Below are 16,127 nucleotides of genomic sequence, written 5' to 3' on the forward strand. Positions count from 1 at the left end.
CCCTATAATGAAAGGGACATCTTTTTTGGGTGTTAGTTCTAGAAAGTCTTGTAGGTCTTCATAGAACTGTTCAACTTCAGCTTCTTCAGCTTTATTGGTTGGGGCATAGACTTGGATTACTGTGATATTAAGTAGTTTGCCTTGGAAACGAATGGAGATCATTCTGTTGTTTCTGAGATTGCATCCAAGTACTGCATTAGGGACTCTCTTGTTGACTGTGAGGGTTACTCCATTTCTTCTAAGGGATTCTTGCCCACAGTAGTATATATAATGGTCTTCTGAGTTAAATTCACCATTTCCAGTACATTTTAGTTCACTGATTCCTAAAATGTTGATGTTCACTGATATGTAACAACTGACATTTATATACCCTACACTATGTGCTAGGCACTGCTCTGAACATATCACCAATACGTTACCTCATTTCATCCTCTTAGAAAAGAGTTAGGTACTATTACTGCTCCTGTCTTACAGATGGAGAACCTAAAGGCTAGGAAAGGCAAGCAGCTTCCAAGTTCACAGAGTGACTAACTGACAGGCCAGAATTTGAACCCAGGTAGTCTGGCTCCAGAGTCCATGATCTTATAATTAATACCTCTTATATAAGAATCTTTCCTATTTTTTAAAGTGCAAACATGATTTTTTAAAAATAAATTAGTCTAATTCCATTTTTGTAAAATTTTATTTATCCATTCATCATGTCTGGACTAATGTTTTACCAGATATGATCTCTGAGAAATAATATCTGGTGAAATTTTGGATAAGTTTTTGACTTCTTTGTGCTTTTGTATTTAAATACTAATCATCACAATGCCTAGTGCTGCAGGTGCCATGATCTACAAGAATGGCTTCTAAACTGTGCCAAGCCACCTGTGCCAAGTGGCTGGCAAGGCTCTCAGAGGAGATTAGCCAACTGGGGAGTCATTACCCTCTCTCTGACTCTTCAGTTGGGTAATTGACTTTATCCACTGAAGCCATCTGATCATGTCAGTGAAGTAAATGGTTAAAGACCTGAACCTTAAAACTCAGTGGAGAGGAAAGTGCTCTGTAAACAGATTTGTTCCTGTGCTGTATTCTTCCTGACTTCCTCGGGGCACTTTCTACAAAACCAGGAGGTGGCTTTCATGCCGATTAAATGTGGGGATTAAGGGGTTCCTAAAAAAGCGAACTCAGGGCCAGGCTTTCTTTGGGAAGGTGTTTCTGTGGCCTTGGTATCAAGGAACACATGGGGATTTGAATCAGAGAAGAGAACAAACACAATCTCCCGAACAAACTCTGTACAGCTCTGGAGTGTCATTTTAAGTTGAATAGAAAACAGCGGAAAGTGAATAACACTGTGCGAAGTGTTAGAATTGCAGACGTAAGAAAAGAAATTAAATTACCTAATCCATCCCTTTCTGGGTCACCGTCTATGGGACCCCTCCCCCAGTCCTTTAGAAAGCCTTTTTAAAATTTTTCTTAAGCAAAGAATATTTCCCACTTATCTAGGAAGACCGTTTTGCAATCTAATTTATTTTCAGTTTTTATATGATTTTCAGAATATTTTATAATAGCTATTCATTGCAGACGTTCCTTTCACAACTCCTCAATCCTTAGAACCTCACGTTTATCAAAATCTCTTCTTTCAAATCATTTTTCTCCAAATTTTCCTTGCTTTCATTTTCAACTATTGAAAAATATGTGTGTGCATAGAGATTGAGGTAGAGGTAGATATATAGAGATATTGCCATCAGTATGTCAGCTGTTTATGTAAACTGTGGATGCATAGTTATGGATTAAGTGTGTGTATGTCTATATATATTTACATATATGTGTGTATGTATTTGTTTCTTGCTATTGTGTGTGTCTGTATGTATGTATATGTATGTGTGTGCACATAAATATATGTAAATAACTTTGGTTGTCCTATTTCATATATCAGGTTGGAAATGCATAGTGTAGAGGTTGGTAATTCCCCATTATCTTTTTTGTAGCCTGTTAAACTGGAGGTCGGTGAAGTAAAAGACCTGCTGGTCAGATTTGACCCTTCCTACAAAAATGATCTGAACAACTGGGTGGCCGAAGAAGTTTTAGCCATCAAGTATGTGGAGCACCCTCAAGTGGACACCCTGCACCTGCGTGGAGAAGTGAATTACCCCAACCTCACCTTTGAGACCATGGAGCTGGATTTTGGCTGTATCCTGAATGACACTGAGGTGATCCGCTACGTCACGATCACCAACTGCAGCCCCCTGGTTGTGAAGTTTCGCTGGTTCTTCCTGGTGGACGATGAGGAAAATCAAATAAGGTACCGACCAGCAGGGTGATCCTGCAGAGCTCTCCTGTGCTTTCATTTTTTAAAATCTCCTTTGGACTTTGCACTGAGTTTCCTGTATTCTGAGTCCTGGTCTTCCGTGAATATTTTCCTTTTTTACCTTTTATTTATTTATTTCTGGCTTTGCTGGGTTTTCTTTGCTACTTGCGAGCTTTCTCTGGTTGCAACAAGCAGGGGCTACTCTTCAGTGGCGGTGCCTGGGTTTCCCATTGTGGTGGCTTCTTTTGTTGCAGAGCACAGGCTCTAGGGTGTGTGGTCCTTCAGTTGTTGCAGCTCTTGGGCTCTAGAGCACAGGCTTCCGTAGTTGGGGTTTGTGAACTTAGTTTTTCCACGACACGTGGAATCTTCCCAAGCCAGGATTGAACCAGTGTTGCCTGCATTGGCTGGCGGATTAACTGCTGGACCACCAGGGAAGCCCTCAATAATACTCTCAGTTGGGATAAAGTTCCACAACTAATCACTGACAGAGGAACAGAGAACCATGATCCATCCTAGGTTTCACAGGAAAAGCAGATAAAGCGCCCATTGCCACTAGATGAACAAAGTGATATACCTAAGCCTGCTCTAATTTTCAATCTAGTGGTTGGATCTTTAGAGATTTATCACTAAAAATAGTCTTTGTCGAGTTTCCTTAATAAGCATTTCAAACCCAAGGCACAAACCAAGTAGGACAATACATGAGGCATGTGCTTCTTTGAACTCTGCCTTCTGCATATTTCAGTGGGTTTTGTTCTGGCCCATGACTGTACATTATGTGTATAGACATAAACTCATATGTGGGAGCGTGTGAGGGAGATTGCGAGCACTGAAAGGGAAAAGGTGTCTTCACAACATTTAGGTTTAGAAGTGTCTCTCCTGTCCAATTAGAAGCTAAATCCAAGTTCATTTGAAAAACACTCCTTTGCAAAATCGGAAACAGCCTATTTCAGTCAGGCCTTAACAGTTTCATCTGGATCAAAAGCCACATTGGTGGCCAGGATGAACAGGCTTCTGCGTGTTTCCTTGTTGGGTGTTTGGACAGCTCGGTTTTCAACACCTGAATATAAATGACCATTCTTAACTGGGAATATCTCATGTTGTTTCTTGGCTAGTCAATGCTTCCTATACACAGTCCTCATCTTGTGTATGACAGCCATCCTTTCCTTTACCGTGCCTGTTTCCATGGTAACTATGGCTTGCTCTGGATGTCTTCCATAAACATTTGATGATAACCCAGTGTAGCACTGAAGCTGGTTCAGGGCCTGAGTGAGGGAGCCTACTCATTTAGGTGCCAATGACTGACTGTTCAGGTTTGGGATGAAATTTTGTAGATGGTAAACGTTTAAAATAATTATGGAAAAATCAGTCAACCCGACCTAATGAGTTTCGAATACCAGATTGTATGAAGTTATTCTGATGTAACACAGATAAATGAATTTATTCCATCTGGGAGCAGGGGACATGCTTTATTTATTTTTTTGTTTTCGAGAAGCCATTTCCATAATTTAAAATAATGACATTTTGAAAATGTACTTGGCCAGTACTGGAGGTGATGCACTTCATTTTTCATTGGCTTAAGCACTCATTTGACCTTTATTTTCCTTTCTTCTTTGTCTTCTAATATCTTGATATTGAGCCTCTTGCTTATATTTCATTTGTTCATTCAGAGAGTCTCTCGGAAACCATTTGATAAGTGACTCTTATACACCAAATACTTTGTGAGGCATCAGAGATACAGAAGTAAGACATGATCCCTGGACTGAGGCTGTTGGGGAAGCAGGTGTGTAAACCACAGTGGGCGGGTAGTGCCAGGCTGTATGAGAGGCCACGGGGATGAATGCTCACAGGAGTCAGAGAAGACTGCACGGAGAAGCACAGGTAAATGCCCCAGTCAGAGAAGCAGGGAAACATTCTCAGTTACAGAAATAGCACGTATAGAAGTTAGGATTCATGGATCCTGTCACACGTGACCAGGAACCTGGCTCCTATGTAAAAATGAAAATCAGAGTTCATTCACTGGTTCCCAGAGCTCAAAATTCCAAGTGCATTTTGGCTTCTGGCCTGGCTTACAGGAAAGACTGAAAGCGTGTCCCTGGTGCCAGCCTCCCTGTCTCAGCTCTGCTCTCCTTCACATGTGAGCCGTGTTCTCAGTGCTGCCAGCGCTGCCGGGGCCATGTCTGTGCGATTGTGAGCCACTGGAAAGGAAGATGAGCCTTGGTCCCTGAATTTCCAGGAAATTCACTCTGATGGGACCTTCTTAAATCACCTCTCCTGTCCCCTCCCCTCCCCAGTCCCTGTCAGGAGAGGGTGAAGCACTTGATTAGTGTTGACCTGGTTGCAGCCCCATGCCAAGGGCTGCCCTGGTGACTCAGAACCACATGGACTGAAAGGGTGGGAGTGGGGCACACCTCCAGACAAAAGCTGCAATACGGGGGGAGGGATGCAGGGAAAGCAGATGGTACACACTTGTCAGTGTCCACAGGGGCCACACGCAGCACAGACTTCATCGGTAGGGGGCAGCTGGGGAGAGGAGTCTGGGCAGGTAGACTGGCGGAAGCACATGAGAGGCCTGGGATTCCATGGTAAGGACCTTAGACTCTTTCTTGGAGGCACTGGTGAGATTTGTAATCAGGAGAGTGACAGAGACAGGTTTTCTTGGAAAAATAACCCTTAGCAGCATTCAGCACAGTTGTCCAACCCTTCCTTCCTGAAACGCAATTCCTTTCATATCTTTAATAGCACCATACTCTCCTACCTTTCCTCTTGTCCCCTCAACTGACTACTCTGCAGCTCTTGGCCAGCAACAGCTGGAGTTGTGGGGGCACAGGGCTCCCTCCTAGGCCCTCTGCTCCTCCTGGAGTCGCACCACCCACAGCTTCACTTAGCTCCTGTGGCAGAGGCTTCTGAATGTGTATCTCTTCCTAGAACCCTCGGAGTTGCCAGTCTGCCTTCTTGACTTCTCCTCTTGGCTGTTTCACAGGTGATTCAAGTCCAGTGTGCCCCACCCCAAGCTCAGGCTCCACCCCCTCCCTGCTTCTCCCCCAGGGCCCCTGTTCCAGTAAATGACCCCTCTGTCCTCCTGGGAGGCATCCAGATTTCTTCCTCTTTCTTATCCCACATACCCCATCAAATCCATCACCAAATCCTACCTACTCTACACTAATTAAAGGTACCCTTGCCTCTTGCCTGGACCATTGTGACAGCCTCTGACCGGGCTCTCTGTCTCCACTCCTGGGCCACAGTCTATCAGCCCCTCCACAGCCAAGTGATGAGCATGTCACTGCCATGGTTTTCAGCCTCTGAGGACACCCATGCTTCTTCAGATAAAATACAAAATACTCACTGTATTCTTCCAGGCTCAACATGTACCTACCACCCCTGCATTCCTCTCCAAGTTTTCCGCACTTTGCTGTCCGCTGCCACCTTGACATCTTCCTGTTTGCTCACATGCCAGCCTCTTTCCTCCCCAGTGCTGTCGTTGCCTCACACCTTCTCTCTGCTGTAAGCTCTACCTGCTCCTCACCTAGCAAGGCTTGCTGCCTTGTCAGGTCTCAGCTTAAACTTCCTTCCCTGAGAAGCCTTCTCTAAGACCCTTCCCTATTGGAGGTCCCCTGTCATAGGCACCGGTAGCCCATCTCCTCCATGACTCATCACATTTGAACTCCGGCTAATGTTCAACTCCCCTGCTGACTCTTAATCCCTGTGAGACTAGGGAGCACATCTGATCTGTGGCCTGTTTATCCCTGGGCCCAGCACAGTCCATAGCACAGAGTGAGTCCTCAAAGCATAGTTTGTAATTAATCAACTTCTCTCCCTGCCCCTGGTGTTTGTAGTGAGAGGAGAGTCATTTCATAACTGGTTTAACATTCTCTTCTGTCAGCTTCCTGGCACCTGCCAAAGGGAAAGGTTCAAGGCATAAATGTCACCTTGCATAGAAAAAAATGCCACTTGCTGTCCAGACAGACTCTGTCTGTACAGCCCGTCAGAAAAACATGAAACGCTCATTGACTAAAGGTCACTTTTATCAGATATACCAACAAGAACCTTTCTTTGCCAATCAGAATTCCTCTAACCCTCACAACTAATAAAAGAAACAAAAGCATAAAAGAGGATTTTCTTTTTATTAGACAGGATATGAGGAGACCGCAACACTGTCAATATTCCTGCCTGTCACAGCACGCATGTATCACAACCCAAGGGAGTGTGTGTGTGTGTGTGTGTGTGTGTGTGTGTGTGTGTGTACATGTGTGCAGGCATGTGTCTGTGCATTTGGGAGTTTGTGTATAGATGTGAGATTTTGTAGGCAATTCTGCCTCAGGCATTCAAAGCATCTCTCTTGTTTGAACATAATTTTTGTTCCAAAAATGTTTCCATCTCATGTCACACCTAAGAACAAAGAAGTAAAGTGGGCAAGTGTGTTTGGTAAGCACTCTGTAAGCCTGCCATTGCCTGAAACCCACTCATCTATGTGCCGTCCCTATGCATGACAGGGTCCTAGACTGACTCTGCTAGATGACAGTCCAGTTGCTCACATGTAGTGAGGAAGCTGGGGTGACATATCAGGGCTGGGCATGGCTGCCGGCCTCACCAGCGCTGTGGGAATGTACCCTTTCTTTGGCCTGACTGCTCAGCTGGATAAGAATGTGATGTTTCATGGCATCCATGTAGAAGGAGAGAAAAGGAGCACCCACACTCAAACCAGGCTTTGCTCTGAAGAGACCAGAGAGAGCCAAGCAGATGGTGGCTCAGCTGGCATCTGTGCCCAGACTAAGAGCTGCAGGCTGACGCAATCTTAGAACTTCGAGCATGTGGGCCACATGGTCCCCAAGGACAACTTTGCCTTTTCATTTCCAAATCAGATTATAAATAAATCAGATACAAGAGCCTAAGGGAGCCCAGCCTGACAGCAAAAGAACATGTGTTGTTCTCACGCCGATTTTTCTGTGGTGAGCGTCATTTATCCAATATTGTGATCGTAAGAGGGGAGTGGAAGAGCTGGAAGTGTGATAGAGGGACTCTCATTGCCTGCAGGCTTCTGTATGTTTCTTCATCACCCCTCACTTTCTCTTGCCTTGAAAGTGGAACTTTTTAAAGACATGGAGTCAGTGGTAGATGAGGTCCTGGGCTGTGGAATTGGACATGGCTGGTTAGAATCCTAGGTCTGTCCTCCTAAAGGTGTGACTCTGTGCCCTAGTTTACTTACCTGTAAAAGGGGGTAATGCAGAAACCGAAAAGAGTTGTTGTGAGCACTAAATGTTTATGAAGTGCGTGTGTCTCCGAGATGACACTTAAAAGAAAAATCTGCAATTGGTGGCTGTTTTCAAGTCTCAAAGGGTTCCTTCTTCTCTGTTCCTTCCCACCAAGGGCTGCAAAGTGAAACCCTCCCCAGGACCCTAAAGTGTTAGAACCACAGGATCTTTAGACACGGAGATAATGGACTCAGACCCATTTTCCTTCTAAAGGATAGAAACTCACTTCCCTGTACCAGGCCACATTCATCAAGGCTGAAGCCGAGCCTTCACCAGGCCGCAGTCCGAGTGTGGGCAGGATGGCCAGGCCCAGCGTGCCTCCCTGTCCTCCCCACTACTCCTCTCCACAGCCAGGTAAGCCCAGACTCACGGTCAAGGATAGGCCCTTGCTTTGCCCAAGGGCCCAATCAAGAAAACAAAAGTATTTAGGAGGAAAATAAAATGAGTCTTTATTTTCCTTTCAAAACAAAAATAATTTTATTGAGTCCCCTGGGGCAGACACTGGGTATCCTTGCACCTCAGCCTTCCAGGGCTGCTCAGTATGCTGAGAGCCTGGCCTCTGAGGCAGCCTCCCCTCAGCCACCTGCCCCACCTGACTTGGTGGATGGCTGAGGGTTTCTGAGCCTTGACTTCCTCATCTGAAACGAGGGCAGTTGTAATGGCACCTCCCACATATGGATGTGGTGAGGATTGACTCCACCTCTACTCAGAGTTCTCAGATCTTCACCCATCATGCAATAAATGATCAGGAAGTGTCAGGTGTTATGGTCATTCTTTTATTGAAGAAATTAGTGGATTGGCACCCCAGTGCAGACACAGGACGTATTTGAGAAGCAGGGTCCCAGAGTTGGCTTGGAGATAGCTTCTCCTGAAATCAGTCAGAAGCTACAGAGCCTGAGGGCCGCAGGTTATCTCTTGCTGGCCTGAGAGTTTATCCCTTTCATAAGTAACCCTCTCTCTTCCCTACAGGCCCTGAACCTATTGGAATCCTTTAATCTTCTGCAGTCATAGTTTTTTCTTTTCTCCCTTCAAGGAAGTTTGTATAAGAAATTATGGAGCCTGAGGGCTAGAGGGCAAGCAGCTCTGTTGAGGGAGCAAGAAGGTCGGAAAAGGGAACAGAAGTGGCCACAGATGGCTTCAGGCAAAGTGCCAAGTCAAGCTCTTATGCCCCTCCCACACCTCCTTTTTGCCCTAATTCTCCCCCTGCTTGTAGTTGAGCCAGAATGATGATTTTACAGCCCAAAGAATGAATCCAGGGCCAGCAGGGACTAACCCTTCTCACCTGTATTAGTTTCCTTTTGCTGCTGTAACAAACCACCACAAGCTGATGCTGGCAGGAAGTAGACAGCACACCTAAAGGATTAGTCTAGATGAGATTAAGAAAGAGAGTGGAGGCCTGAAGGAACAGGGGGTGAGACTCTTAACCAGAACTTCCGTGGCCTCCCTCACCAGTTCAGGATGTCCTGTGACCTGTTCTTCTGAGTCATGTATGGCTGAGGGTTGAGGGGCAGTTGACCTAAGAATATCCCCTGAGCAGTGGGGCAGAGGTACTGGGGGTTAGAACTTCAACATAGTATTTCAAGGGGGACCTTGAATTCAGCTCATAACAGTCTTTAATTTAAAAAGTTTAAATCAGCAAATGTAGGAATAAACATTCGAAGAGTAAAACGGTCATGATATCAGAAGCCCACAAGCCAAGGAAATGGTAACAATATGACTAGAAGTTTCTGCAGGGCCAGTCAGGTCATGCTAAGAAATTTGATTTTTTTAAAAAATGTAGTGAAACGCTATGGAAGGGTTTAAAGTAAGAGAGTGACATGGGCTACTGTGAATCGGAAACAGCAGTCCTTAGAATAACTGAAACTGCAAGAGGTCGTTATCAGCAGGCCCATTAAAGGAGGGGCGGACTCATTAAAGACACTTCTATGGGTATACTTAAGAAAGAAGGAAAATTATCTGATATAATGTCTAAGATTCAAGAAAGATTTCTGAACTAAGAAAATGGTACATTATGGGTAAACTTAAACTCCATTAAATGATAATAGTAATGTAAAATCTGGGGGATAAATATCATATAGGACTGAAATACTGTTCACTATGGAAGAGGAGAAATCAAAGATTTTAGGTCTTTAAATTGTTCCAGAAGAGGGAAAAAGTAAAGGGGACAATTACAGTCAATCCAAAGAAAAATTTAAAAATTAGGGGAAGAGGTGACATGGAGAAGACACAGAGAAAATTTTTAAAAATTACAAAATAAACCCAAATGTATCAGTAATTGAAATCAATGTAAATTAAACTAGCTAAGAAAATGGCTGTGCTTCTAGATTTTACTCACAATTATTTTAAAAAGAGATATCTGAAAAATATGGACATGCCAATGTAAAAGGATGGGAAAAGATAAAACAGGCATATCTTGAAGGGGAGTTGTGACAAACCTGTGACACGTCAGTTAAAATACACTTAATTTTCTAGTATCATTTTTAAATTTTTATTGGTGAATAGTTGGTTTACAATGTTGTTTCTGTTGCACAGCAAAGTGAATCAGTTATACACATACATATATCCACTCTTGAAAATTTTAGATTCTTTTCCCATATAGGTCATTACAGAGTATTGAGTAGAGTTCCCTGTGCTATAAAATAGGTCCTTATTAGTTATCTCTTTTCTGTATAGTAGTGTGTATATGCCAATCCCAGTCTCCCAATGTATCCCTCCCCTCCTCCCCGCTTCCCCTCCTCCCACCCTGGCAACGGTAAAAATAGACTTTAAAACAAAAAAAGCATTGCTAGAGATCACGAAAGTTACTAGGTCATTTTTTAAAAGCTCAGTTCACCAGAAAGATATAATAAATCTAAACCCCACATGTCTCAAAACATAACTTCAAAATACTTCAAGCAGATACTCAGAGGACCACAGTAGAAGTAGACAAACCCACTGTCTTTAATAACACTCTCTCAAGCAGACAGAAAATCAGCAAGACTCTAGAGTTTGCACTGCCCCATGGAGAAGTCACCAAGGCTCATGTAGCTATTTAAATTAAAGATTTTTTAAATTAAAAATGCAGCTCCTTAGTCATGCTCGCCACATTTTAAGTGCTGATAACCACATGTGGTTAGTGGTTATTGTATTTAATACCACAGATATAGAACGTTTCATCATGGCAGAAAGTTTTTTTAGACAACTCTGCTGCAGACAACTTGAACACAATTAACAGGCTCGATATAATTGATGTATGTTGAACATCCCACTAAGAAAAAACTCATCCAGCCCTATGGAACATTTATGAAAAATGACCATGTTCTAGGGCTTAAAGCAAATGTCAACAAATATGTTATAAATCGATAAAAAATAGATATTTAAAAACAAACAAACAAGTACATAGGCTTAGACATTTTAAAATACACTTCTGAATAATCTAGGGTGAAAAAAATCACAATGAAATTTAGTAAATACTTAGATTGAATGATGGGCTTCCTTGGCGGCTCAGCGGTAAACAATCCACCTGCAATGCAGAAGATGTGGGTTTGATCCCTGGGTTGGGACGAGCCTCTGGAGAAGGCAGTTGCAACCTACTCTAATATTCTTGCTGGGAAAACCCCATGGTCAGAGGTGCATAGTGGGCTATAGTCCACGGGGTCACAAAGAGTCAGACACAATAGAGTAAATAAGAACAACAGATTGAATGAGGATGGAAAAAAAAAATAGTGGTAATAAAAGCTAAAGTGTAGTTATAAAATTTTTTATTGGATTATATTTGATTTACAATGTTGTGTTTGTTTCAGGTGATTCAATTATGTATATACATACATTCATTCTTTTTCATCTTCTTTTCTCATATAGGTTATCACAGAGTTTGAGTAGAGTTTCTTATGGCTATACAGTAGGTCCTTGTTGGTTATCTATCTTTGACGTAGTAGTGGTGGTTGGTAGTTTAGTCACTAAGTCGTGTCCAACTCTTGTGACGCCATGGACTGTAGCCTGCCAGGCTCCTCTGTCCATGGGATTTTCCAGGCAAGAATACTGGAGTGGGTTGCCATTTCCTTCTCCACTATATGTGTATGTGTATGTTAATCCCAAACTTCTGATTTGTCCCCAAACCTCCCCATGCTTCCCCTTTGGTTTTCAATATCTATAAGTCTTGTTTGTTTTGTAAATAAGTTTATTAGTATCATTTAAAAAAATTAGATTCCACATATGAGTGATATCATATGGTATTTATCTTTGTCTTTGGTGTGATCATCTCTAGGTGTATCCATTTTGCTACAAATGGCATTATTTTGTTCTTTTGTGACTCAGTAAATATTCCATTATATGTATGTACCACATCTTTATCCATTCCTCTGTTGATGGACATTTAGGTAACTTCCATGTCTCAGTTACTGTAGATAGTACTGCAGTGAACATTGGGGTGCATGTATCTTTTTGAAGTTTGGTTTTCTTCAGATATATATGCCTGGGAGTGAGATTGTTGCTTCATATGGTAGTTCTGTTTTTTAAGAAATCTCCATACTGTTCTCTATAGTGGTTGTACCAGTTTACATTCCCACAAACAGTGTAGGAGGGTCCCTTTTTCTCCACACCCTCTTCAGCACTTACTGTTTATAGATTTTTTGATGATGGAAATTTTGACTCATGTAAGGTTACACCTCATAGTTTTGATTTGCATTTCTAGTGATAATTAGTGATGCTGAACGTTTTTTCTTATGCTTTCTGACCATCTGTATATCTTCTTTGGAGAAATGTCTATTTAAATCTCCTCCCCATTTTTTGATTGGGTTGTTTGTTTTTTTGACTTAGAACTGCATGAGCTGTTTGTATCTTTTGGCGATTAATCCCTTGTCAGTCAGTCACTTTGTTTCCAAATATTTTCGCCCATTCTGTGGGGACAGGCCAGGCATGCTGCTCAGCATTTTTGAATACACAGGACAGCCCCCAACAACAAAGAATTAGCTATTCAAAATGTTGACAGTGCTGCCATTGACAAACTCTACTTTAGATGCTTGTGTTACAAAAGAAGGGAGGCTGAAAACTGAGTTGAACATTTACACCTTTAGAAGTTGGGTAAATAGATAATAAATAAAGTCAAAGAGAATAGACAGAAGGAAATACTAAATGTATGACCAGAAACTAATGAAAGAGAAAATTAAATAAAGTACAAAGAATCAACAAAACCAGGAGTTGGCTATTTGAAGAGACTATCAATAAAATTGATAGATTCAAGCAAGACTAATAAAAAAAAAAAGACACAATTATTGCTAGGAATACACAAGTGACATAACTACAATTGTAGCAGATATTAAAAAGCTGAAATTTTCCTGAGTAACTTTATGGAAAATTTTGAAAAATTGGATAAAATGGATAAATTCATAGAAAAATACAACTTTTGAAAACTAACTTAAAAAAAAGAAATCCAAATGGTCTCTTTTAATCACTGAAGAAATTGAATAGTTTCAAGTCTTGCTATAATAAAACACTAGTCCTGATAGACAAAAGCAAGTTTTTCCAAGTATTCAGGGAACAAATAATTCCAAACTTACACAAATTATTTTTTATATTACTTATTTTTTTATTGAAGTACAGTTGATGTATAATATTGTGTAAATTACAGGTGTATAATATAGTGATTCACAATTTTAAAGGTTATACTCCATTAATAGTTATTATAAAATATTAGCTGTGTTTTCCATGTTATACAGTATGTCCTTGTAGTTTATTTTATACATAATAGTTTCTAACTTTTACTTCCCTACCCCAATATTGCCCATCCCATCTTCCCTCTCCCCACTGGTAACCGCTATTTTGTTCTCTGTATCTGTGACTCTGTTTCTTTTTTGTTATCTTCACTAGCTTGTTGTATTTTTTAGATTCCTCAAGTATGATATCACATAGTATTTGTCTTTGTGTGACTTATTTCATTTAGCATAATGTTGTTATCCATTCATTTGTTGTTAGAAATGGCAAAATTTCCTTCTCTTATGGCTGAGAAGTATTATATATATGTGTGTGTGTATACACACACACACACACACACACACACACACACACATATACACACCACATCTTTATCCATTGATTTGTTGATGGATACTTAGGCTGCTTCTGTATCTTGGCAATTGTAAATAATGATGCTGTGAACACTGAGGTACATGTATATTTTCAAATTCATGTTTTTGTTTTTTTTCCAATATATACCTAGGAATGGAATTGGCAGGTCATAATGATAGTTCTGTTTTTAGTTTCTTGAGAAACCTCCATACTGTTTTTCACAATGGCTGCATCAACTTATGTTTCCATCAGCAGTATTTGAGGATTCCCTTTTCTTCACATCCTTTCCAGCATTTGGTATTTGTGTTCCTTTTTATAACTCTTTTGATAGGTGTGCAGTGATAGATCATTATAGTTTCAAAAATTTGCATTTCTCTGATAATTAATGATGTTGAACATCTCTTCATGTGCCTGTTAGACATCTACATGTCCTCTTTGGAAAAATGTCTATTCAGGTATTCTGCCCATTTTTAAATCACGTTGTTTGTTTTTCTGATGTTGAGTTGTATGAGCTGTTTATATATTTTTGGTATTAACCCCTTATTGGTGATATTATTTGCAAGTATTTTTCTTCCATTTAGCATGTCTTTTCATTTTGTTGATGACTTCCTTTGCTTACACAACTCACAAACTTACATAACACTTGAGAAATAAAGGAGAAAGTGTTACTTAAGTCATTTTTTGAAACTAAACTAGCCAAAACCAATTAAGCCAGATCAGAGACATAAATATTTCATGTTATTATCACTCATTAATTAAAAAATGTGAATGCAAATATCCACCAAAATGTTAGCAAACTGAACCCAGCAAAGGATAAAAAGATGGAATATCATGACCAAGTTGGGCTTATTCCAGGAATGCAAGGTTGATTCAAGATATGAAAAATCTAAACATTCATCACTTTACTATTTTAAAGAAATATGGTCCTTTCAATAGACTAAGGAAAAACCATTTAATAAAGCTAAACAACTGTCCATGGGAAAATTCCTCAACTCAATCAAGGAGAACTTGAAAAACAATAATATGTTAAAATTATTTCCTTTAATGTCACAAACAAGACAAAGTTGCATTTCTATTCAGTAATTTACTAAAGAGCCTGGCCAGTACAAGAAGATACAAAAATAAATAAAAGGGGCTAGATTTGGTAAGAAAGAAATGAAACTGCCATGTAATGATTACTTATATAAAAAACTCAAAATAATCCATAGCAGATTATTAGAATTAGGAAAAGATTTTAGTGAGGATGATGGATGGGTATGAGTTATAAAGGCCAAATGCATTTCTGTGTACCAGCAGCAAATAAAAAAGAGAATGCAAATTTTTTAATGTAGGGGAATAAATTTAACAAAAATTGCAAATATCCCTGTGTATGAAATAATTTTATTAAAACTCATTTTAAAAGATTTAAATACAAGGTGAGACATACCATGATCTTTAAAAGATGCAATTTGTTAAAGATGTTATATTTCTCCCCAAAATTATAGTTTCAATACACTTATAATCAAAATCCCAACAGGTTGATTCTAAAATATTAATATATATGCAAGAGCAAAGGCACAAGACTAGTCAAGTCCAAGTGGGAAGTCTTTATCTACTGGATAACACATTAGTATGAAAATATAGTGATTTTAATAGTGTGGTATTGGTGCACAGATAGGCAAATGGACTAAAGAACAGAATAGAGTCCAGAAACAGACCCATACATGTATGGAAACATAACTAAGTTGAAATCATAAAACAAAGGAGAAGGAATGGTATATTAGGTGAATAATCTAGGGACAACCCACTATCTATGGAGGGAGAAAAGCCTAAATACATCCCTAAACTCATACTATACAAAAAATTAATTCCATATGGATTAAAGATATAAAAGTCCAAGCTTTAAATATGAAAAAAATGTGGGATGATGCCTTGATGACCTCTGAATAAAGGGGAATTTCTTTTTTTTTTTAATTTCAGGTTTTTTAATTTATTTATTTTTTACTTTACAATAATTATATTGGTTTTGCCAAACATTGACATGAATCTTCCATGGGTGTACATGTATTCCCTATCCTGAACCCCCCTCCCACCTCCTCCCCCATCCCCTCCCTCTGGGTCGTCCCAGTGCACCAGCCCCAAGCACCCTGTATCATGCATTGAACCTGGACTGGCGATTCATTTCACATATGGTAATTTACATGTTTCAATGCCATTCTCCCATATCATCCTGCCCTCGCCCTCTCCCACAGAGTCCAAAAGACTGTTCTATACATCTGTGTCTCTTTTGCTGTCTCGCATACAGGGTTATTGTTACCATCTTTCTAAATTCCATATATATGCGTTAGTATACTATATTGGTGTTTTTCTTTCTAGCTTACTTCACTCTGTATAATAGGCTCCAGTTTCATCCACCTCATTAGAACTGATTCAAATGTTTTCTTTTTAATGGCTGAGTAATATTCCATGGTGTATATGTACCACAGCTTTCTTATCCATTCATCTGCTGATGGACATCTGGGTTGCTTCCATGTCCTGGCTATTATAAACAGTGCTGCAAT

General features: G+C 40.4%; 1 protein-coding gene across 1 annotated transcript in view; it reads left to right on the top strand.

Moving 5' to 3' along the window:
* LOC136157473 (hydrocephalus-inducing protein homolog) overlaps positions 1–16,127 on the top strand; it is a 177,825-nt gene that overhangs the window by 45,851 nt on the left and 115,847 nt on the right. The window contains exon 8 of the mRNA XM_065919347.1: positions 1,974–2,287. Coding sequence (XP_065775419.1) covers positions 1,974–2,287 — 314 coding nt within the window. The remainder of the gene's footprint in view (positions 1–1,973; positions 2,288–16,127) is intronic.

This window comes from Muntiacus reevesi, chromosome 2, assembly GCF_963930625.1.
Source record: "Muntiacus reevesi chromosome 2, mMunRee1.1, whole genome shotgun sequence".
Taxonomy (NCBI): Eukaryota; Metazoa; Chordata; class Mammalia; order Artiodactyla; family Cervidae; genus Muntiacus; species Muntiacus reevesi.